Source organism: Aethalodelphis obliquidens, unplaced genomic scaffold (genome assembly GCF_003676395.1).
Source record: "Aethalodelphis obliquidens isolate GAN/ISIS:26980383/991018 unplaced genomic scaffold, ASM367639v1 scaffold18, whole genome shotgun sequence".
NCBI classification, from domain to species: Eukaryota; Metazoa; Chordata; class Mammalia; order Artiodactyla; family Delphinidae; genus Aethalodelphis; species Aethalodelphis obliquidens.
Window position 1 is genome coordinate 10,293,105 of NW_020837962.1, and position 23,037 is coordinate 10,316,141.

Below are 23,037 nucleotides of genomic sequence, written 5' to 3' on the forward strand. Positions count from 1 at the left end.
ATCCCCTCCCTCTTGAGCCCGCCTCCCATCGCCCCATCCCACCCATCTAGGTCATCACAGAGCACCAAGCTGAGCTCCCTGCGCTATACAGGAGGTTCCCACTAGCTATCTGTTTTACACATGGTAGTGTGTATATGTCAATCCTAAAAACCCAAAGCATCCCACCCTCCCCTTCCCCCACTGTGTCCACATGTCTGTTCTCTATGTCTGTGTCTCTATTTTTGTCCTGGAACTAGGTTCATCTGTACCATTTTTCTAGATTCCACATATGTGTATTAATATACGATATTTGTTTTTCTCTTTCTGACTTACTTCACTCTGTATGACAGACTCTAGGTCCATCTACATCTCTACAAATGACCCAATTTCATTCCTTTTTATGGCTGAGTAATATTCCATTGTATATATGTACCACACCTTTTTTATCCATTCATCTGTCAATGGACATTTAGGTTGCTTGGGGTGACTGATTATTAGAGAAATGCAAATCAGTCACCCCCCTTTCTTAAGCCGCAGCCCTTACAGCTCTGGGTTTCCTTTCCCTGGATCCGCCCCTGCACTTCCTTCGAGTCCTCCTGGCTCCTGGAATGCTGGTTCTGTGGTCAGGAAACTCTGCGAGCCTCCCCAACTCCTGCCTCAGCCTTCCCCCTGACCTCCTTACCGGCTCTTCCCATGTCACCACTGTCCTGGGCGCCTGGAGGTGTGTTTGGAGGAGCCAGGGGGAATGGGGAAAAGCAGACCGGCAGAGAGGCAGAGGGCTCAGGTTAGAGCAGAGATCCAAAGGTGCAGGTTGTGGTGTGCAGGGCGCAGTCCAGGGTGCTCCGGTATGGCCGCGTTGTGGGGGATAGTGCTGCTGCATCCCACGCTTCAGCCTCTGTGTCTGCCCCCACTCCCTATCCTGACACAGGCTTCTGGAGGACCCAGTTCCAAAACGCAAAACGGACTGCTAAGCCCTCCCCCGGAGGAGAAGCTCACCAACAGTCAGACCTCCCTGTGCGAGATCTTACAAGAGAAGGGAAGGTGGGCAGGTGTGAGCTTGGACCAGTCAGCCCTCCTTCCGCTGAGGTTCAAGAACATCCGGGAGAAAACGGATGCCCATTTTGTTGACGTTATCAAGGAAGACAGGTAAGATGCAGCCACCTGCCTTAAAGCGAAGATTTGCAGGTAGAAGCTCCCCGTTTTCTGAGTCACCTCACCCCCCACGCATTTGCCTTCTATTGTCAGTGTATTTTGAAATAATTTGAAACTTACAGAAAAGTGGCATTAATAATACAAAAGATTCCCTTTACACCCTTTGCCCGATTTACCAACTTTTTGTGTGTGTGTGTGTGTGGTACGCGGGCCTCTCACTGTTGTGGCCTCTCCCGTTGCAGAGCACAGGCTCCGGATGCGCAGGCTCAGCGGCCATGGCTCATGGGCCCAGCCGCTCCGCGGCATGTGGGATCTTCCCAGACCGGGGCATGAACCTGTGTCCCCTGCATTGGCAGGTGGACTCTCAACCACTGTGCCACCAGGGAAGCCCCAATTTACCAACTTTTAACATTTTACTCTGCTTGTTTTATTCTCGCTCTCCCTGTGAAATTTATTTATTTATTTTTCTTAACCATTTGACAGTAAGTTAGATACATTGTGCTTTCTACCCCTTAAAACTGTATTTCCTGAAAACAGGGGTGTTCTTGCACGTGATCATAGCTACCTAATTCAGGAAATTTAACACTGATGAGGTGTTTTACCCAGTCTGTGGTTCCTATTCTGGTTTTGTTGTGTGGTCCCACGTGTCCCTCATAGCATGGTAGAGAATCACATGCTGCACCATGCGGTTGTCAGGCCTCTTCATTCTTTAAATCTGAGGCAGTTCCTCAGCCATTCTTGATCTTCCATGACATTGACATTTTTGAAACATGCAGGCCTGGCTCTTTTATAAAATATTCCTGAAGTTGGATTTGTGTGACATCTCCTCATGATTCTGTCCAGGCTGCTTGTGTGTCCAGATCCCATGGAGGTGACGTGTCTTCTCAGGCACCAGATCCAGAGGCCCGTGGTGCCCCCTTTGACCTCATCAGGGGTAGTGATGTTGATCAGCTGGGCGAGTGTTGCCAACTTCTCCAGTCTGTACTTATTTTCTCCCTGTGACTAGTCGGCCATCTGTGGGAAGATGCTTTCAGATCATGTAAAGATCCCATTCCTCACCACGCTTCCCTAGACTTAATCTCCATTGATGGTTCTTGTTTGAAACAGTCTTTACTATGTTGGTCAAAATGGCAGTTTTCCTGCTTCAGCGCTGACTCTGCATTTATCATTTGGGGCTTGGCGTTCTGCAGTAAAGAAGAGCTCCTCCCCACTTATTACTTAATCTATCCATCTATAGATTTATAAATCCATATAAATCCTCATGGAGTCCTGTTTTACTTAACATGACATCATTTATCACTGTCCTAATTAGAGTTTGATGCTCTAGTTGTCCCGAATCTGGCCTTTGGGAGCCCGCCTTCAGGCTGGCTCCTGTGTCCTTTCGACACGGCTCCTTCATTTGTTTTGAGTGATTTCTTACTTTCCAGTACAACAGGCTCATTTTATATCTTCCCTGCCCCAGCTCAGGAATCAGCCGTTTCTCCAAAAGCCCTGGCTCCTTTTAGTGAAAAACGGTATTTACATATGTTAGTTATTAATGTTTGATTTAATGTCATTGTAGTCAAAGGCATACACTATGTGACTTCATTCCTTTTACATTTATTGAAACTTGTTCTGTGGTCTCACATGTGGTCTGTTTTGGTAAACATACCATGTGCGTTTGAAAAGAATGCATATTCTGCATTCTCAGGATGTTGTGATCCATAAACCTCAATTAGGCCCACGTGGTTGGCAGTAATGTTCAGATCATCTGTCTCTTTACTGACTTCTTTGTCTCTTGTTCTATCACTTATTGAGATAGGGATGTTAAAATCTCCAGCTGTGGTTGTGGAATTGTCTGTGTCTCTCTGTAGTCCTGACAATTTTTGTTTCAGGTATTTTGAAGCTCTTTTTTAGGTACATACACATTTATGAGTGTTATATATTCCTGGTAAATAATCCTTTTATCATTTTGAAGTGTCCCTCTTCGTGCCCAGTAATACTCTGTCTTGAAGACTGCTTTATCGGATATTAACATAGTCACTCTAGCCTTCTTATTCTTACTGTTTGCATGCTACATCATTTTCCATTTTAAAAAATTATAACCTGGGTCTTTATATTTGAAATACATCTCTTTTGGGTCTTGCTCCTTAAATCATTCTGACAATATCTGCCTTTTTTATTATATTTTAATATATTTATTTGCTTTTTAGCCATACCTCTTTGCATTATTTTTCTTTTAATGGTTGCTGTAGGCAGTCTTATATTTTTATAGTCTTCTTTTAGTTAATATTGCATCATTTCACTTTTTTTCTTTTTATAAATTTATGTATTTGTTTATTTTTGGCTGCATTGGGTCTTCGTTGCTGTATGCAGGCTTTCTCTAGTTGTGGTAAGCAGGGGCTACTCTTCATTGTGGTGTGCAGGCTTCTCATTGAGGTGGCTTCTCTTGTTGCGGAGCATGGGTTCTAGGCATGTGGGCTTCAGTAGTTGTGGTGCAAGGGCTCAGTAGTTGTGGCTCGTGGGCTCTAGAGTGCAGGCTCAGTAGTTGTGGTGCAGGGGCTTAGTTGCTATGTGGCATGTGGGATCTTCCCAGACCAGGGCTCAAGCCCGTGTCCCTGAATTGGCAAGCAGTATCTTAACCACTGTGCCACCAGGGAAGTCCCTGTATCATTTCACTTTAAATGTAGAAATCTTACAATTGTTTAGGTACATTACTCTCTTCTCATTCCTTATGTTACAGTTTTCACATGTATTACATCCATATACATTATAAACCCCAACCTCCAATTCCAACCTCTTGGTAATCTCAGGTTGGTCTCTATTGATTGCTTTTTTGTTGAGGATGGATCATGGTTTCCTGTTTCCTTGTTTGTCTAGTAATTTTGGATTGCATTGTGCACATTATGTACAATGGTTAGAAAACCTGGATTCTGTTACATTCCTTTGAAGAATATCAACTTTTTGTTTGTTTTAGTAGACAGTTAACTCATCTGAACTCAAACACCAAACTCTGTCTCCCCTGAGGTGGGCAGCCACTATTCCTTCAGCCTTAATTAGGCTTGTAGTCTGCCATGCACATGTGTATTTCAGGGGTCAGCCAGAGATTCGAGCAGAGCCTGTATGCAGAATTTGGGGCTCCCCCTTCTCTGGTCCTCTCTCTCTGGAATGTCCAACCTCATTTTCCATTGGTGGGCATGCTAAACTCTATTTTCTGGTTTTCCAGGTCAGTAAAACTGTAGTTTTTCTGAGTTTTAGCCATCTTACACGTGGTGCTGACTAATGACTCTCTTTAGGCAAAAAAAGAAAAAAAAAAAAAAAACCCACAAGAAATTCAGCCTGTTCCAAGTGTGGCTCTTCTCCATTTTCTTACTGCTTTGGTCAATTGCCAGTGCCTTCCAGGAGTTGTTTTTATATTTTGTTTAGGGTTTATAGTTGTTATCTGAGAGACGATTGATCTAACAGGAGCTAATTTCCATTCCCAGAAGTGGGACCTCCCAATATTAATCTCAAATGGGCAGTGTATTTTATAGTGTGGATCCTGCCACTTGACTGCAAAAATGAAGCCATTACATTTCCTTCTTATAGCTGCTTTGTTGTTTTTCCCTCTGTCCATACTTGCCAAGTGGAGGGGAGGATAGGGGGTCAACATTAGGGGATAGAATTTTCTCTTTTCTAAGTCTGAGAGCCCAGTAAGGTATTGCACACTTAGCACAAAAAGAGAGCCCACTCTGCTTCAGGGAAAGGAGGAACTACAGTGAACCCTACTGTGTGTCAGGCACATGATAGGCTCTTTACAAATTTCATCAGATTTAATTCTAGTAGTTATTATGTGAGGGAGAGAGACATCCCACAGCTGCATTTGCCTTCTGAAATTATGCTAACATTCCCTTAAATTTATAGTAATTTTCTGCAGGATAAAAAGGATATGACTGTTTGCTAGCAGTCCGTAAAAGAATGAAAGAGTCACGTAAAGCAGGCTTGATTTCTCTGCTATTAAAATCATTGAGCATTATCATTTCACATGCAATCTGCATATGTGACAGTAGCACCAAAATTACACTAACTATAAACACAATTTTGTGATAACAACCTGTTAGCAGTGACAGTGGTAATTACTGTCAGTACTCTGAGTGACAGGACAGCCGGTTCTGAATTATGTTTGCAAGGAAGCCTCCAAATCAACATAAGTATGCGCAGTACAGGGATCTGCTGGTCCTTTGGAAGGGAGCATTTTATAGAACAAAAAAGCTGCTGCCTCCTTCTATTCTAATTCTGGACGTTAGGAAGATGTTTTCAAAAGCACGGTTCTGATGATGTGTGTTATGTTAATGGTGAATGGGCATTCTTTTGTGGAGGGGAAACCTAAAATGGGATTATGTCTAGAAGCATGAAGGAGTTTCCAGAGACATGTTCTAAAAGGGGCAGTTGAGCAATGTCTATTGTATGGTGACTTTTAGTACAGCTTTTGTGACATGATTCACAAATGGCGTTTCAGTAGGTAACTGATCTTCTGATAAAATAAATGTAACGATTGTGCTGCACGTTGATTGATTGCATTTATTGTCTCTTCTAGCCTGATGAAAGATTATTTTTTTAAGCCACCCATTAATCAGTTCAGCTTGAACTTCCTGGATCAGGAGCTAGAACAAGCCTACAGGACCAGCTATCAAGAAGAGGTGCGTGGCTCCTTATAATTTTACCAAAGACATGCGTCGTTTTCACTGCAGTTCACGATTAGTCTTGTGCTTTGGAGGCCATTTTTGTTTTCCTGAGTGACAGGAAATTGACGGCTCATATTGATTTCCCACAGTCTGTACGCCCTAAATTTCACCTGTATGTGAATTTATCTTCACAAGGGAGAAAATCCCAAATATCTCTACAGCAACCCAGGCTTGTCGTCTCCCAGTCCCTCTGCTCTGCAGCTGGTGCATCCCCAGGCGCCCTTGGCCGTGCTCCAGCCCCTGGAGGCCTCGTACGGGGTGAGAGGGGTGAGGGGGGAAACTCCAGCCCCACCTATTCTCTGTTATCAAGGAGGATTTCTCCCCCTGTTCCCTGTCGGCTTTCTTCCTACTGAAATGGGACAAGAGCTGAGAGGGCTTTCACCTTGCTCGGCTCTCCCGCCTGCTTTGGTGCTGAGCCCTCCTCTACCGCCCCTCCCCTGCCTTAACTCCTGTTGTCCTGTAACTCTCAGCCCAAACATCACTTCCTCTAAGAAACTTTGCCTTACCCCAGACTGGATTTTTTCCTCTGTTATACTGTTTCTCCGCAGCTGCATCCCAGTTTGTAATCTCTTCTTGTGGGACTGTTGAATCATATGCCTCCTCCTGGACTCTCCACTCTGGGAGGCAGGATCCTGTCTCTCATCTCCACTCTACGTGGCATCCAGTCCCCACACCCACAAGTGCTCAGTAGGGCTTGGTGGAAACGATGAATAAATACGAGAACCTAGAGCCTGGTTTGAGTTCCAAGAAGCCAGCTCCCTGCATTTTTCCCAAATCTAACCCAGCTTAGTGTTCCAAGGTCAAAAATGCATACCCTCCCAACCCCAGAGCCAGAAGGATTTCTCATTCGACTCCATTTGTTCATCCAGCAGATCATCCCTCAGTGTCTGTTACATCCAGGCCCTGACCAACCCCGAGAGTCCTAGTGAACCAGACAGGGCAGTTCATGCCTGTGGGGTTGAGTTTCGTCAGCCTCCTGGGTGGTGAATACCGTTAATACCCCAGGCGAGGCTCACTCTTGTGGACTTGGGAGTTGGTTGGTTGGTGCCTTTAAGGCAAAACAGCAACCTTAATCCTCACAGCAACCCTTCAAGGAAGCTTATGATTATCCCCATTTTACCAAAAGAAAGCCGAGGCCAGGAAAGGCCGAGCGGCCGAGATCCCATCGCTAGGACTGGGCACCTGCCTGATTCAGGGCCAGGAGCTCCCACCCACTCCCGGTGCTGAGTACAGAGCCTCCCCAGCAGAGGGCACAGGTCACCAAATGCTCACTGAGCGTCTGCACCGCCGGGTCCTGCTCCTGGGGCTGGGGTGTAGCGTCGACAGACACTCACAGGGAAGCAGTAACCCGGCAGAAATGAGAATCCAGACACAGGGGCCCCATAATGGCCGCAGAGCACACCGACCCCAGGTCGAGGGCCCAGAAGGAGCCCGTGTTAGTGGGAGGACTAGCAATTAACTGAATTAAGGAACGTTCCAGAGAGGGGCCAGCACCTGCAAACCTAACCTTGGAGATAAGACAGAGCCTGGGTGCATCCAGGGAGCTGTGGGCGCTTCTGTCTGGCAGACAGGGTGGAAGGGGTAGGTGGGCAGGGACCCGATGACAGCTTCCCACACTGTGGACGTTATGCTAAAGGCCAGGGGAGCCATTGAAGGATCCAGAACAGGAGTTGGCACTATCAGACTGTGTTGTATAAAGGTCACGTGGCTGAGTTGTAGGTAATGGGAGTAAATGAGCCCGGAGGCCTGGGGTGCAGGTGGGACGCTATCCCTGAACCACAGGGCCAGCTGGCGAGGATGGGAGCGATGCAGGAACGGTGGGAGGCTCCAAGCCGCCCCCACATTAGGCCCCCGCTGCACTTTGTGATTTCCCATCTAAGCATCCCCAGCACCCATAAGGCGCAGGGTCCCATTTTATCCCTCTTTCCAGTTAAGGAAATGGAGGCACAGGGACAGTAGGTGACATGATCAAGATGCCACAGCCCCTGGCCGGGCTCCTCCTTGGCTGTGTGACCTCTAGTGGCCACCTCACCTCAGCCTCCCAGCCTGTGCCCTGAGATTGGGAGCATTTCCTCCTTGAGGGCTGTGTAAGCATCGATTGAGGTCGTGCCCCCAAAGGGTCCACATGGTGCCTGGAACAAGTCTCTCTCAGACTCTTTGGCGTTGTCGTCATTTTTTCCCTCCTTCCCATGATTTCCTGACATGATGTGCATGTTGCTTTGATACACTGATGACAGCACCCATCTCAGACTCCTGTCTGTCCCACCATTAGGCCATGAGCCCCCAAGGGGGTTGTTTCATGCCTGCCCTCGAGCCCTGCACAGCGTCCAGGCCCAGAGCAGGCTCTTGCTGTCACTGTTGCTATTGACCTCCTACTTCTGTATGAAGCCAGCTTTCACACACCCTGAGCCTGGGACCCAGCGTTCAGTGGAAGCTTCTAGCATGTGGCTTTCCTGTTACTGTCTCTACAGACTCAGAGTCACTGACTTTGCCTGTCGATAGCTCGCCTTTCAGGCTCAGGGCGTCACATGCCTGTGAGAACTTAATTGGTTTGTAATCAGTTGCTGTGTGACCTTGGACAAGTTTCTTCACTTCTCTGTGCCTCAGTTTCTTCACTGTTAGGTGGGGTAGGAGACGGCCTGCCTGAAGCACTACTCTCCCTGTACCTGGTCCGCAGGAGGCAAGTGCTCAGCAAGCATCTGCTGTTTTTTCCGCCTGGATTATACTTCTCCAGGAGGATACATCCAGCAGCATCTGTTCACACTCCCCCCCAAACAGGTCATAAAGAATTCTCCCGTGAAGACTTTTGCCAGTGCCACCTTCAGCTCCCTCCTGGATGTGTTTCTGTCGACAACAGTGTTTCTGATTCTCTCCATTACCTGCTTCCTGAAGTATGGGGCCGCCTCCATGCCACCCCCGCCGGCCGCCCTGGTGGTCTTCGGAGCAGCCCTGCTTCTGGAGATCCTGTCCCTCGTGGTCTCTGTCAGGTAAAGGCCCACCTGCAGCACTGCCCAGCTGTTAGCCTTTAGCTCCCTCTGCTGGTGGAACAGCCAGCTGTCTCCATAACCCATTTCGGGGACGGTCCTCTTTTCTTCCCTCCCCCAGCCTGCTTCACTGGCTCCTCCCTCACCAACACGGGCCCTCAGCACAGGTGGGCACTCACCTTACCAGTGGGTCACTGTCCTCTGCAGCCCTAATGCCACCAACTAGTCTGCTGATCTCCCAAATCAGATACTTAAAGAGAGAAAGTGGGAAGATAGGGAATAAGAAAGCAAGGCAGAGAAAGAAGAGGTAGGTGTACAGGGTACAGCTGGTAAGGGGCTGCCAGCACATCAGCAGGTGCCTCTCCTGAATGTAAGGGTGAAACCATAAACCTCTAGAGGAAAGCACAGGCCCAAGTCTTCGTGAGCTCGGATCAGGCAACGCTTTCTTAGATACGACATGGAAAGCACAAGCAACCAAAGAAAAAATAGTTAAGATGGACTTCATCAAAATTTTAAACTTTCATGTTTCAAAGAACACCATCATCACTTTTCACCCCAAAGTGAAAGAGAACCTACAGGATGGAAGAGAGTATTTGCAAATCATATCTGTGACAGGGGTCTAATATCTAGAATGTTAGCTCAATAATAAAAAGACAGTCAACCCATTTAAAAATGGACAGAGTGTCCGAAGAGACAGCAGAGTCCCTCTGGGAGGCTGGGCCCTCAGGGCTAGCCCAGTTTCAGGCCCCACCCCACTCAGGAAGCTCACAATGTTTCTACTGATACAAACAGGGCCTCCACTCACGCTGGGTCCTTGCACCAGGCCCACCCCCTTCCTCCAGCCCTGTCCTCTCAGCAGGACAGCCCCACACTGGGGATCGGAGAGAAATGCGGTAAAGGGCCCTGACCTTGAGTTTCTACTCCTCCCCAACATCCCAGGACAGGAAACCACAGCTTTGGGTCTGGCCCTGAGACTCCCAAACGCAAGATCCCTCCCTTCGAAATGGATGAGCTGGACACCTGCCCCCTCCCTTCCACACTCCCCCCTTCCCCCCCAACTCCCCACTGAGGCCCGTTCAGCCCTTTGCCAAGGGCTTTCTCTGGCTGCCAGGGGCTCTTCCCTTCCCTCCTCCTCCTCCCAGTGGAGGGAACTCTAAGGCACATCCTCACCATCTCCCCAGATTCGCCACCAGCGTGGAGCTGCATTGCCCACAGCAGGTGACTCCTCCCCAGCACAGCCCTCCCCTGGGCCTGCCTCCCTCCATGTCTCCACAAGCTGCCTGGGACCCACTTCCAAATGAACTGCGCCCTCTGTGGGCCTGCCCTGGGCCTGGGGACACCCGAAGGGACCAAAACAAGGCATCCTCTGGCCCCTAGTCTTTTTTCTTCTTAAAACAAGCTTTATTGTGATATAACTCACAAACAATAAGTTCACTCATAAGTGTACAATTCACAGATTTTTAATAAACTTACAGAATTGTGCAAACATCACCACCATATGATTTTAGAACATTTCTGTCACCCCAAAGAAAAGCCAGTACCTACTTCCAATCACTCCCCTCCCTGCCCTGAGTTTCTGTCCGATGCGGGGCTCACAACTGGTTAAGGCTCTTGATCCCTCTGAGGCAAGCGTTTTCTCCATACCTTTTCTAAAGAACCCTTTACATGATTGTTCCCTGTTCTTCGGACCCAATTTGAAAAAATCTGGGCTAAGCCAGGTTAAGGACTGCAGAGGACTGTGGGCCATGAGGATGCCAGGCCTGGTTGTGCCCGGCGCACCCACATCTCCGCGGGGCCACTTTGCTCCTGCCTGAGCCTCTGGTGTGATGTTGGTGCCCAGGAGAGGGCGGGGCCTGGGGGATTTCCTCTGGCCCCACTGAGGGTGGATATGGGACCCTAGGTCAATAAGGACCTACACTGGTAACTGAAGGTGTGGACGCCTGGGTGGATGCGAGAGGCCCTTGACAGGCTTTTTACCTTTGAAGGCAAGGGAAGTGGGCCTGCCCCACCTGCACCTTCACCGAGGTGTCTTTAGAGGGGACTGTGTGCGTGGTTCTCCCTCCCGAGGCGGACCCCCAGTGTCCTCTCCTCCACCTCCCGCTGCTGTTGACCCAGGGATTCTTCCTGCAGAGAAGCAGTTCTCGGCCCCACACACTCAGCTCCCCATTCTCCATGAAAAACGTTTTATGATGCCACATCCCTACCCTGAAGTATAGCCCACGTATACACACAATTTCAGAAGCAATCAATGAAATGCCATCACTCCAATGTGAAGGAGAAATGGCAAGAAAGCCATTTAAAATAATATACGTGTAGCGCTTCACCTCGAATATGCCAGGGCATCACCACCTGGGCAGCCACGCCAAAGTCGTCAGCTGTTTGCCCTTGTGCACTGATAATATGACAGCTCCCAGTGCGGACTGTTATGAGTGTGCGGGTTTGGTGGTATGAGCCCCAGGAGCCTGTGATGTGGTTTCTGAGATGCTGACGACTCTTGGTGGTGTCCCAAATAAAACTACGGGTAATGTTGTTTGGTTTACCCAGTAGCTGCACTCCTGGAAAATTCAGTGTATGTTACTGCCATACAGAAACCACTTTCTGTTTGTAAACAAAATGCAGTTAGGCTGTAGGCTGAAGTCATCGTCAGCAGGGGGTGTGTAGCAGTCATGTGGGGCTTAGGGCAGAGCCTCGCTGTACATCACAGGACATCACCCATCCCCAGCTCCTGCCTGTTGGTGCCAGTAGCACCTGCAACCATTGAGGCACCAAAAAAGCCCCACAAAATTCCGAACACCACTGATTCACTTTGTTATAAAGCAGAAACTAACACACCATTGTAAAGCAATTATACCCCAATAAAGATGTTAAAAAAAAAGAAAAAAAAAATTCCGAACACCTCCTGAACCACCCACTTGAGACCTCCCTAGAAGCAGGCAGTAACAGGTGACAGGTGACCTTTTTCAGGACCTGTTAGTATTTGCCTGCCTGGTTCTTACATGCTCCATTTAGACTCACAGAGGCCTATGCTTGTCTTTTATAAGCACGTCTTATCCGAATGCAACAAGTAACCTTAAAATACGGTATGGTGAGCTGAGTGAGTCCAGTTTACTTGCCATTGATCAAAAATAAAGGAGGCGGGGGTTCTGCCCGCCACCCACACCAGCGGCCACAGCATAGGCCAGGGTTGGGAGTGGCCCTGGCTTTGGGTCCCCCACCCACAGATACCCCGTTTCTCCTTTCTCCCCCCTGCTCCCAGGATGGTGTTCTTCCTGGAGGATGTGATGGCTTGTACCAAGCGCCTGCTGGAGTGGATAGCCGGCTGGCTCCCGCGCCATTTCATCGGGGCCATCCTGGTGTCCCTCCCCGCCCTCGCAGTCTATTCACATGTCACCTCCGAATTTGAGACAAACATACACGTAAGTAAAGTCTTGGTGATTTTGTGTCGGTGCTCTTATGGACTCCCTGATCACTTTTTAAAAATATAAGCCTGATGGCTTGGGACAGCAATTAAAATATAGGCCCTTAAAGAGGCGCAAACTCTTTGTCAGTCCTTTGAACTTGTCTTTTTAAAAGACTTGCCTGGGACAGAGGAGCGGGCAGGGAGGTCAGGCCAGGGGCTGCTCTGGGGAGATTCCCTGGTGGACCTGTGTCCTCTCCAACCCCTCTTGGTGTCCTCAAGTCCCAAATCGTTTTTTTTTTAATTTTTAAAATTTATTTTATTTATTTAATTTTGGCTGTGTTGGTTCTTTGTTGCTGCACGTGGGCTTTCTGTAGTTGTGGCGAGCGGGGGCTACTCTTCGTTGCACTGCGCGGGCTTCTCAATGTGGTGGCTTCTCTTTTTTTTTTCGAATTTCATTTTTTTATACAGCAGGTTCTTATTAGTTATCTATTTTATACATATTAGTGTATACATGTCAATCCCAATCTCCCAATTCATCCCACCACCACCCCCACCACTGCTTTCCCCACTTGGTGTCCATACATTTGTTCTCTACATCTCTGCCTCTATTTATGCTGTGCAAACTGGTTCATCTGTACCATTTTTCTAGATTCCACATATATGCGTTGATATACGATATTTGTTTTTCTCTTTCTGACTTACTTCACTCTGTATGACAGTCTCTAGGTCCATCCACATCTCTGCGAATGACCCAGTTTCGTTCCTTTTTATGGCTAATATTCCATTGTATATAAGTACCACATCTTCTTTATCCATTCATCTGTCAATGGGCATTTAGGTTGCTTCCATGACCTGGCTATTGTAAATAGTGCTGCAATGAATATTGGGGTGCATGTGTCTTTTTGAATTATGGTTTTCTCTAGGTGTATGGCCAGTAGTGGGATTGCTGGGTCATATGGTAATTCTATTTTTAGTTTTTTAAGGAACCTCCATACTGTTCTCCATAGTAGCTGTATCAGTTTGCATTCCCACCAACAGTGCAAGAGAGTTCCCTTTACTCCACACCCTCTCCAGCATTTGTTGTTCGTAGATTTTTTGATGATGCCCATTCTAACTGGTGTGAGGTGATACCTCATTGTAGTTTTGATTTGCATTTCTCTAATAATTAGTGATGTTGAGCAGCTTTTCATGTGCCTCTTGGCCATCTGTATGTCTCATTTGGAGAAATGTCTATTTAGGTCTTCTATTAGGTCTTCATTTTTTGATTGGGTTGTTCGTTTTTTTAATATTGAGCTGCATGAGCTGTTTATGTATTTTGGAGATTAATCCTTTCTCCATTGATTGTTTGCAAATATTTTCTCTCATTCTGAGGGTTGTCTTTTTGTCTTGTTTATAGTTTCCTTTGCTATGCAGAAGCTTTTAAGTTTCATTGGGTCCCATTTGTTTATTTTTATTTCCATTACTCTAGGAGATGGGTCAGAAAAAATCTTGCTGTGATTTATGTCAAAGAGTGTACTTCCTATGTTTTCCTCTAAGAGTTTTATAGTGTCTGGCCTTACATTTAGGTCTTTAATCCATTTTGAGTTTATTTTTGTTTATGGTGTTAGGGAGTGTTCTAGTTTCATTCTTTTACAAGTAGCTGTCCAGTTTTCCCAGCACCACTTATTGAAGAGACTGTGTTTTCTCTATTGTATATCCTTGCCTCCTTTGTCATGGATTAGTTGATCATAGGTATGTGGGTTTATCTCTGGGCTTTCTATCCTGTTTCACTGATCTATATATTTCTGTTTTTGTGCCAGTACCATATTGTCTTGATTACCATAGCTTTGTAGTATAGTCTGAAGTCAGGAAGCCTGATTCCTCCAGCTCCGTTTTTTCCCTCAAGATTGCTTTGGCTATTTGGGGTCTTTTGTGTCTCCATACAAACTTTAAGATTTTCTTTGTTCTAGTTCTGTAAAAAATGCCATTGGTAATTTGATAGGGATTGTGCTGAATCTGTAGATTGCCTTGGGTAGTATAGTCATTTTCACAATATTGATTCTTCCAATCCAAGAACATGGTATATCTCTCCATTTGTATCATCTTTGACTTCTTTCATCAGTGTCTTATAGTTTTCTGACTACAGGTCTTTTACCTCCTTAGGTAGGTTTATTCCTAGGTATTTTATTCTTTTTGTTTCAATGGTGAATGGGATTGTTTCCTTAATTTCTTTTTCTGATCTTTCGTTGTTAGTGTATAGGAATGCAAGAGATTTATGTGCATTAATTTTGTATCCTACAACTTTACCAGATTCATTGATTAGCTCTAGTAGTTTTCTGGTGGCATCTTTAGGATTCTCTATGTATAGTATGTCATCTGCAAACAGTGACAGTTTTACTTCTTCTTTTCCAATTTGTATTCCTTTTATTTCTTTTTCTTCTCTGATTGCCGAGGCTAGGATTTCCAAAACTATGTTGAATAATGGTGGCGAGAGTGGACCCTCTTGCCTTGTTCCTGATCTTAGAGGAAATGCTTTCAGTTTTGCACCATTGAGAATGATGTTTGCTGTGGGTTTGTCGTATATGGCCTTTATTATGTTGAGGTAGGTTCCCTCTGTGCCCACCTTCTGGAGAGTTTTTATCATGAATTGGTGTTGAATTTTGTCAAAAGCTTTTTCTGCATCTGTTGAGGTGACCACATAGTTTTTCTTCTTCAGTTTGTTAATATGGTGTATCATGTTGATTGATATGCGTATATTGAAGAATCCTTATATTCCTGGGGTAAATCCCACTTGATCATGGTGTATGATCCTTTTAATATATTGTTGGATTCTGTTTGCTAGTATTTTGTTGAGGATTTTTGAATCTATATTCATCAGTGATAATGGTCTATGATTTTCTTTTATTGTAGTATCTTTGTCTGGTTTTGGTATCTGGGTGATGGTGGTCTCATAGAATGAGTTTGGGAGTGTTCCTTCCTCTGCAATTTTTTGGAAGAGTTTGAGAAGGATGGGTGTTAGCTCTTCTCTAAATGTTTGATAGAATTCACCTGTGAAGGCATCTGGTCCTGGACTTTTGTTTGTTGGAAGATTTTTAATTGCAGTTTCAATTTCATTACTTGTGATTGGTCTGTTCCTATTTTCTGTTTCTTCCTGGTTCAGTCTTGGAAGGTTATACCTTTCTAAGAATTTGTCCATTTCTTCCAGGTTGTCCATTTTATTGGCGTAGAGTTACTTGTAGTAGTCTCTTATGATGCTTTGTATTTCTGCAGTGTCTGTTGTAACTTCTTCTTCATTTCTAATTTTATTGATTTGAGTCCTCTCCCTCTTTTTCCTGATGAGTCTGGCTAAAGGTTTATCAATTTTGTTTATCTTCTCAAAGAATCAGCTTTTAGTTTTATTGATCTTTGCTACTGTTTTCTTTGTTTCTGTTTCATTTATTTCTGCTCTGATCTTTATGATTTCTTTCCTTCTACTAACTTTGGGTTTTGTTTGTTCTTCTTTCTGTAGTTCCTTTAGGTGTAAGGTTAGATTGTTTATTTGAGGTTTTTCTTCTTTCTTGAGGTAGGACTGTATTGCTATAAACTTCCCTCTTAGAACTGCTTTTGCTGCATTCCGTAGGTTTTGGGTCATCGTGTTTTCATTGTTATTTGTCTCTAGGTATTTTTTGATTTCCTCTTTGATTTCTTCAGAAATCTCTTGGTTATTTAGTAATGTATTGTTTAGTCTCCATGTGTTTGTATTTTTTTACATTTTTTTCCCTGTAATTTATTTCTAATCTCATAGTGTTGTAGTTGGAAAAGATGCTTGATATGATTTCAATTTTCTTAAATTTACTGAGGCTTGATTTGTGACCCAAGATGTGATCTATCCTGGAGAATGTTCCGTGTGCACTTGAGAAGAAAGTGTAATCTGCTGTTTTTGGATGGAATGTCCTATAAATATCAATTAAATCTATCTGGTCTATTGTGTCATTTAAAGCTTGTGTTTCCTTATTAATTTTCTGTCTGGATGATCTGTCCATTGGTGTAAGTGAGGTGTTAAAGTACCCACTATTATTGTGTTACTGTTGATTTCCTCTTTTATAGCTGTTAGCATTTGCCTTATGTATTGAGGTGCTCCTCTGTTGGGTGCATAAATATTTACAATTGTTATATCTTCTTCTTGGATTGATCCCTTGATCATTATGTAGTGTCCTTCCTTGTCTCTTGTAACATTCTTTATTTTAAAGTCTATTTTATCTGATATGAGTATTGCTACTCCAGCTTTCTTTTGATTTCCACTTGCATGGAATATCTTTTTCCATCCCCTCACTTTCAGTCTGCATGTGTCCCTAGGTCTGAAGTGGGTCTCTAGTAGACAGCATATATATGCATCTTGTTTTTGTATCCATTCAGTGAGCCTGTGTCTTTTGGTTGGAACATTTAATCCATATTCACATTTAAGGTAATTATCAATGTGTATGTTCCTATTACTATTTTCTTAATTGTTTTGGGTTTGTTTTTGTAGGTCCTTTTCTTCTCTTGTGTTTCCCCTTTAGAGAAGTTCCTTTAGCATTTGTTGTAGAGCTGGTTTGGTGGTGCTGAATTCTCTTAGCTTTTGCTTGTCTGTAAAGCTTTTGATTTCTCCATCGAATCTGAATGAGATACTTGCTGGGTAGAGTATCTTGGTAGAGATCTTGGTTGTAGGTTCTTCCCTTTCATCGCTTTAAGTATATCATGCCACTCCCTTCTGGCTTGTAGAGTTTCTGCTGAGAAATCAGCTGTTAACCTAATGGAGTTCCCTTGTATGTTATTTGTCATTTTTCCCTTGTTGATTTTAATAATTTTTCTTTGTTTTTAATTTTTGTCAATTTGCTTACTATGTGTCTCAGTGTGTTTCTCCTTGAGTTTTTCCTGCCTGGGATTCTGCGCTTCCTGGACTTGGTTGGCTATTTCCTTTCCCATGTTAGGGAAGTTTTCGACTATAATCTCTTCAAATATTTTCTCTGGTCCTTTCTCTCTCTCTTCTCCTTCTGGGACCCCTATAATGCGAATGTTGTTGTGTTTAATGTTGTCGCAGAGGTCTCTTAGGCTGTCTTCATTTCTTTTCATCCTTTTTTCTTTATTTTGTTCCGCAACAGTGAATTCCGCCATTCTGTCTTCCAGGTCACTTATCCGTTCTTCTGCCTCAGTTATTCTGCTATTGATTCCTTCTAGTGTATTTTTTCATTTCAGTTATTGTATTGTTCATCTGTTTGTTTGTTCTTTAATTCTTCTAGGTCTTTGTTAAACATTTCTTGCATCTTCTCGATCTTTGCCTCCATTCCTTTTCTGAGGTCCTGGATCATCCTCACTATCATTATTCTGAATTCTTTTTCTGGAAGGTTGCCTATCTCCACTTCATTTAATTGTTTTTCTGAGGTTTTATCTTGTTCCTTCTGGTACATAGTCCTCTGCCTTTTCATTTTGTCTGTCTTTCTGTGAATGTGGTTTTTGTTCAATAGGCTGTGGGATTGTAGTTCTTCTTGTTTCTGCTCAGTGGCTTCTCTTGTTCTCTTGTTGAGCATGGGCTCTAGGCACTCAGGCTTCAGTAGTTGTGGCACACGTGCTCTGTATTGTGGCTTGCAGGCTGTAGAGCGCAGGCTCAGTAGTTGTGGCACATGGGCTTTGTTGCTCTGCAGCATGTGGGATCTTCCTGGACCAGTGCTCGAACCCGTGTCCCCTGCATTGGCAGGCGGATTCTTAACCACTGCGCCACCAGGGAAGTCCCCCAAATCAGTTATTTTCTTACACGTTTTACAAAGAAGCATCTGACCCATGTTTCCAGATGATACAAGGTAATATTCTATTATACATCAACTATACTTTATATATTTTTTTAAAAGTTTAAAAAAAAAAGATAATGTTAGTCTGAAGAACTGGCACAAACAAGTGACTGGCACCTGGATCAGCTGCTGTTGATCAGGGAAGGAGCATCCAAGTTAAACCCCATAAAGAGTGAATTCATCCTGCTGTGGAAGATTACATTTTTGGTGCCAGCGAGTATAGCATGAAGTACTGGGTGGGCTGGCTGCATTTGATACTTAAAACCAAATCACATTTCCACTGACACACAGCAGGGTGCCTGGAGGACAGGCTTTGGGAGGTAACTGGTTACATGGTGGAAGTTCTCAACCAGGGCAGTCTACCTTTCCTCTCCTCCAATGTGACGTGTGCAATTTGCACACATCAGGAGAGGAATTTTAGTGCCAGTGAGACTTGTAACCGAAAGCTCTGGTAATTAATCTAATGATTTATGATCTGTCCCTGAAACCACCAGATATTTTGTTAAACAGAAGGACAGGTAAGTGAGCGTGTCGTTTGCTCTTGGGGTGCCCAGTTGGAGGGAAGGCAGGTGAGCCCGTGTGGCAAGGAGGGGGCCTGGGGTCCTCACCGAGCCTGCCCCTCATTGCAGTCCACCGTGTTCACGGGCTCGGCTGTCCTGATCACCGTGGTGCACTACTGTAACTTCTGCCAGCTCAGCTCCTGGATGAGGTCCTCCTTGGCCACAGTCGTCGGGGCCGGGCCCCTGCTGCTGCTCTACGTCTCCCTCTGCCCAGACAGGTACGTGCACTGTGCCCTCCACAGAAGGACCACCTTTCTTCTTCTCCTTCTCACTTTTTCTTTTTGTTTTAATTGAAATATAATTGACATAGAACATATTAGTTTCAGGTGCACTATGTAATGATTTAATATTTGTGTATATTGTGAAATAATCACCACAGTAAGTCTAGTTAACATCTATCACCACACAAATATTTTTTTCTCGTGATGAGAACTTTTAAGAGTTACTCTTGGGGGAATTCCCTGCCGGTCCAGTGGTTAGGACTCTGAGCTTTCACTGCCGAGGGTGCGGGTTCGATCCCTGGTCAGGAAACTAAGATCCCACAAGCCATGCTGCATGGCCAAAAAACAAAACAAAACATGTTACTTTCTCAGCAACTTTCAAATATACAGTACAGTATCATTAACTGTGGTCCCCATGCTGTGCATTACTTCCCCAAGACTTGTTTATTTTATAACTGGAAATTTTTACCTTTTGACCACCTTCACCCATTTCACTCACCTCCCACCCCTGCCTCTGGCAACCACCAGTCTGTTCTCTGTATCTATGAGTTCATGGGGGTTTTTGTTTGTCTTAAGATTCTACATATAACTGAGATCATACGGTATTTGTCTTTCTCTGTCTGACTTATTTCACTTAACATAATGCTTTTAAGGTCTGTCTATGTTGTCACAAATGGCAGGATTTTCCTTCTTTTTTATGGCTGAGTAATACTGCATTGTATATATACCACATCTTCTTTATCCATTCATCCATTGATGGACACTTAGGTTGCTTCCCCTCTTGACTATTGTAAATAGTACTATAATGAACATGGGGTTGCAGATGTCTTTTCAAGTTACTGTTTTTGTTCCCTTCAGATATATTCCTAATAGTGGAACTGCTAGGTCATATGATAGTTCTGTTTTTAATTTGGGGGGAGCCTACATACTGTTTTCCATAGTGGCTGTACCAATTTACATTCCCACCAATAGTGCACGAGGCTTCTCTTCACATCTTCAACAACGCTTGCTATTTCTTGTCTTTTTTATAATACCTGTTCTAACGGGTGTGAGGTGATGTTTTACTGTGATTTTGGTTTGCATTTCCCTGATGATTAGGGATGTTGAACAGCTTTTCATGTACCCATTGGCTATCTCTGTCTACTTTGGAAAAATGTCTATTTAGATCCTCTGTCCATTTTTTAACCAGATTGTTGGATTTTGCTGTTGAGTTGTGTCTGTCCCTTGCACTTTCTCGTCAGGACTAATGCACTCCACCCGAACAGACATTTCCTGTCACAACATGAAAGAGCTTTCAGCATACATAAAGTCAACAACTTGATGAAATGCCCAAAGAGTAATACACAAATGAAAGAAAAAGAAAATAACTTTAATAACATTATATGTATTGAATATTTGCCTGCAGACATCCTGGGGTGACCATCCCCAGCAGACATCATGCAGCAGTCACACGCTTGAACTCGCAGTTGTCCCTCGGTATCTGCAGGGGATTGGTTCCCAGACCACCCCTTGGATACCAAAATTCAAGAATGCTCAAGTTCCTTCTATAAATGGCATAATATGAATATTTTCATATAATCTACTAATGCCCTCCTGTATACTTTAAATCATCTCAAGATTACTTATAATACCTAATACAATGTAAGTGCTATGTAAATAGTTGTCAGCATGTGGCAAGTTTAAGTTTTGCTTTTTTTGAACTTTCTGGGATTTTGTTTTTCCCTAATATTTTCAGTCTGAGGTTGGTTGAATCCGCAGATGCACAACCTATGGACGCAGAGGGTCGACTGTACTTATGATGAAGAAGTTTGAATTTAAGAAAGTAGGACCAGAAGCCATTTCATACAAGACTATCAAGAAAATGAAGTGATAGAGGTATAGGTGACACAAAAATGAAAAGAGGAAGCTGGTCCTAACCTTTTGTAGTAGGGCCAGTGTGCCGAGACAGGTTACAGAGTGTTGAAGTGGAGGAAATGAAGAAGTGTGATGGTCTTGCGAGTGACCTGGCCTTATTCATAAATATCATGTCATAACAGTTCTCCATGTTGTAACAGGAAACGTTAGGGCAATGACGAATCACTGGAAATATATCATTTATCTTGAAATTCTTCCACATATTGAAGAGTGGATTCCATCCCTGGTACTCAGATGGCCTTCAAAGCCCTCTCACGGGGACTTCCTTGGCGGTCCAGTGGTAAAGACTTCGCCTTCCAATGCAGCGGGTGCGGGTTCGATCCCTGGTCGGGGAGCTAAGATCCCACATGCCTCGCAGCCAAAAAAACCAACATAAAACAGAAGCAGTATTGTAAAAAATTCAATAAAGACTTTAAAAATGGTCCACAACAACAACAACAAAATCTTTAAAAAAAAAAAAAAGCCCTCTCACAGATGGTGTGGGGAAGAGAAACAGGAGCTTTGTGAAGACCCCTGGGGGCAGGATGTGTTCTTACTGCTGTGCTACAAAGAATTTAAAAATTAAAATATAGAGGATGGCAGTGATAGGTGCTATATTTGAAACATCCTTTGTTAATGAAATCCAGTAAGACCCCTACCTTTCATGTGTTCTACAAATTAAATCACATTTGGTTCTTAGCGTTAAAATGAGTCTGAAATTACCTGTTGCACATTTGCAACTGGTTTTGTGGCTTTTAACCTTTTCAACTAAATATGTAGTTGGAAATACGATGATACCTTGGATAGCAGAGTGCACACGGTGAGTAATTTATTCAGAAATTTCAGGGGAATGTCTCAAAGCCATTAAGCTTCTGTTTCTGTAACAGACTTCTCCTAAATGTTGGACTTTTTGTGTAACTGCTTATGTTTTATGTTAGCACATATTAAAGAATCATTTATTTAAAATTACAGTGGGTTTAGGTTAGGATATTTCAAAGTTACATGGGACATTTCCCTATTGTGCTTTGCAGGGCATCTAACATTCCTGGCTCCCCAAACAATCAGAGGGACCCCCAGTGTTTCCAAAATGCCCCCTAGGAATGGTATTACTGTTGCCAAGAACCATTGCTCAAAAGTAGAAAGTGGTCCAAGTTGTCTCAATATCAGACAAAATTGCCATAGTGCATTTTGGGTATTACCAAAGCAGTGGTCAGTAATGGACAGGGTGAGTATCCTTCCTCAGTTTACTTAATGAAATAATAACCACATGAAAGATATTCAAGTTCTCTGCAAATTAAGATCAAAAAGGAAGTAGAAATGTCATTCAGCATTTGAAAGGAAACTTTAATGAATAGTTAAATTACTTTAAGCAAAACAAAGTGTCATTTTTCCTTTCTGAAGGTGCGGCCTTTTGGAATTATGGTCATTATAAAGCTCTTTCCCAAGAGCATGAAATTCAACAGTCTGACTTTTAACCTTTTAGATCCAACACAAATACTCCATCAGCCATTCACAGTGTCATTTAGTCACTGGTGCGGGCCTTTTCCACTTGGATCTAGAGAGCCGTAGCGATAGGAAACCCATCCATCGCCTTTTCACCTAGAAATCAAATAGCAGGTCTTGAGGTAGGGCTGGCGGTTGAATCTCTGCTGGACCCAGTACACCCGCATTCACGCAGAATCTTTTCAGCCTGTCCACCCTGTCACTGCTGAGCCGAGCCCAGCGTAGGGAACATGTGGGGAGGACAAAACATAAACTCAACTCCTGTGAAGCTGGCGGGGGGGACTCTTCCAGCTTTGGGGAGACACAGACACGTGGGTTACAGCAGTGTCACAGTCACGTCTGGACAGGGTAAGAAGAGGACAGTTTGTGTGTAGCTCTTGTTTTTCTTTCCTTTTCTGTGAAGTCATTTAATACCTCCTGTAATCAAAAAAGCCACTCTGAGCCCTCACTGGCCTTTGTTGCCCAGGAGAGCTGCTCACAGGTGCTCTGCAACGTCCCCTTTTCAGGGAGCAAGGCTGGGGGACCTGAAGGACGAAGCATCAGGGCACTTGCCCCGGGTGGAGAGGTTTGGGTGATTTGTGTGCCTGAGTGGACGCTGGGTAACATGACCCCAGAGGAAGCTGTGCAGCATGTGGAGAGAATGGGGCTGGGTGTCTTGGGTACCTTCCCAAGCACCAAGAGTGAGGTCTTTAGTTAGGTGTGGTTTTGATGCCTTAAAATTGGGGTTTGATTGCTTTGGGCATCACCAATAGCAAAGTCCGGCTTCTCCAGTAAGTAATCTGCCAACGCCTCCGGCGGGGCCTTTTGACATTGATCCTTTGTCAGTAGACTTCGCTGTTTGAACGTGACTGAAGTTTCT

At 44.4% G+C, this 23,037-nt stretch overlaps 1 protein-coding gene across 3 annotated transcripts in view; it reads left to right on the plus strand.

Moving 5' to 3' along the window:
* The window catches only part of ADCY9 (adenylate cyclase 9), a 176,647-nt gene that overhangs the window by 143,970 nt on the left and 9,640 nt on the right, over positions 1-23,037 (plus strand). For all 3 annotated transcript variants that reach the window (XM_027117551.1, XM_027117553.1, XM_027117552.1), the window contains 5 exons: positions 908-1,125; positions 5,687-5,789; positions 8,613-8,821; positions 12,075-12,234; positions 18,631-18,779. In XM_027117551.1, coding sequence (XP_026973352.1) covers positions 908-1,125; positions 5,687-5,789; positions 8,613-8,821; positions 12,075-12,234; positions 18,631-18,779 — 839 coding nt within the window. The remainder of the gene's footprint in view (positions 1-907; positions 1,126-5,686; positions 5,790-8,612; positions 8,822-12,074; positions 12,235-18,630; positions 18,780-23,037) is intronic.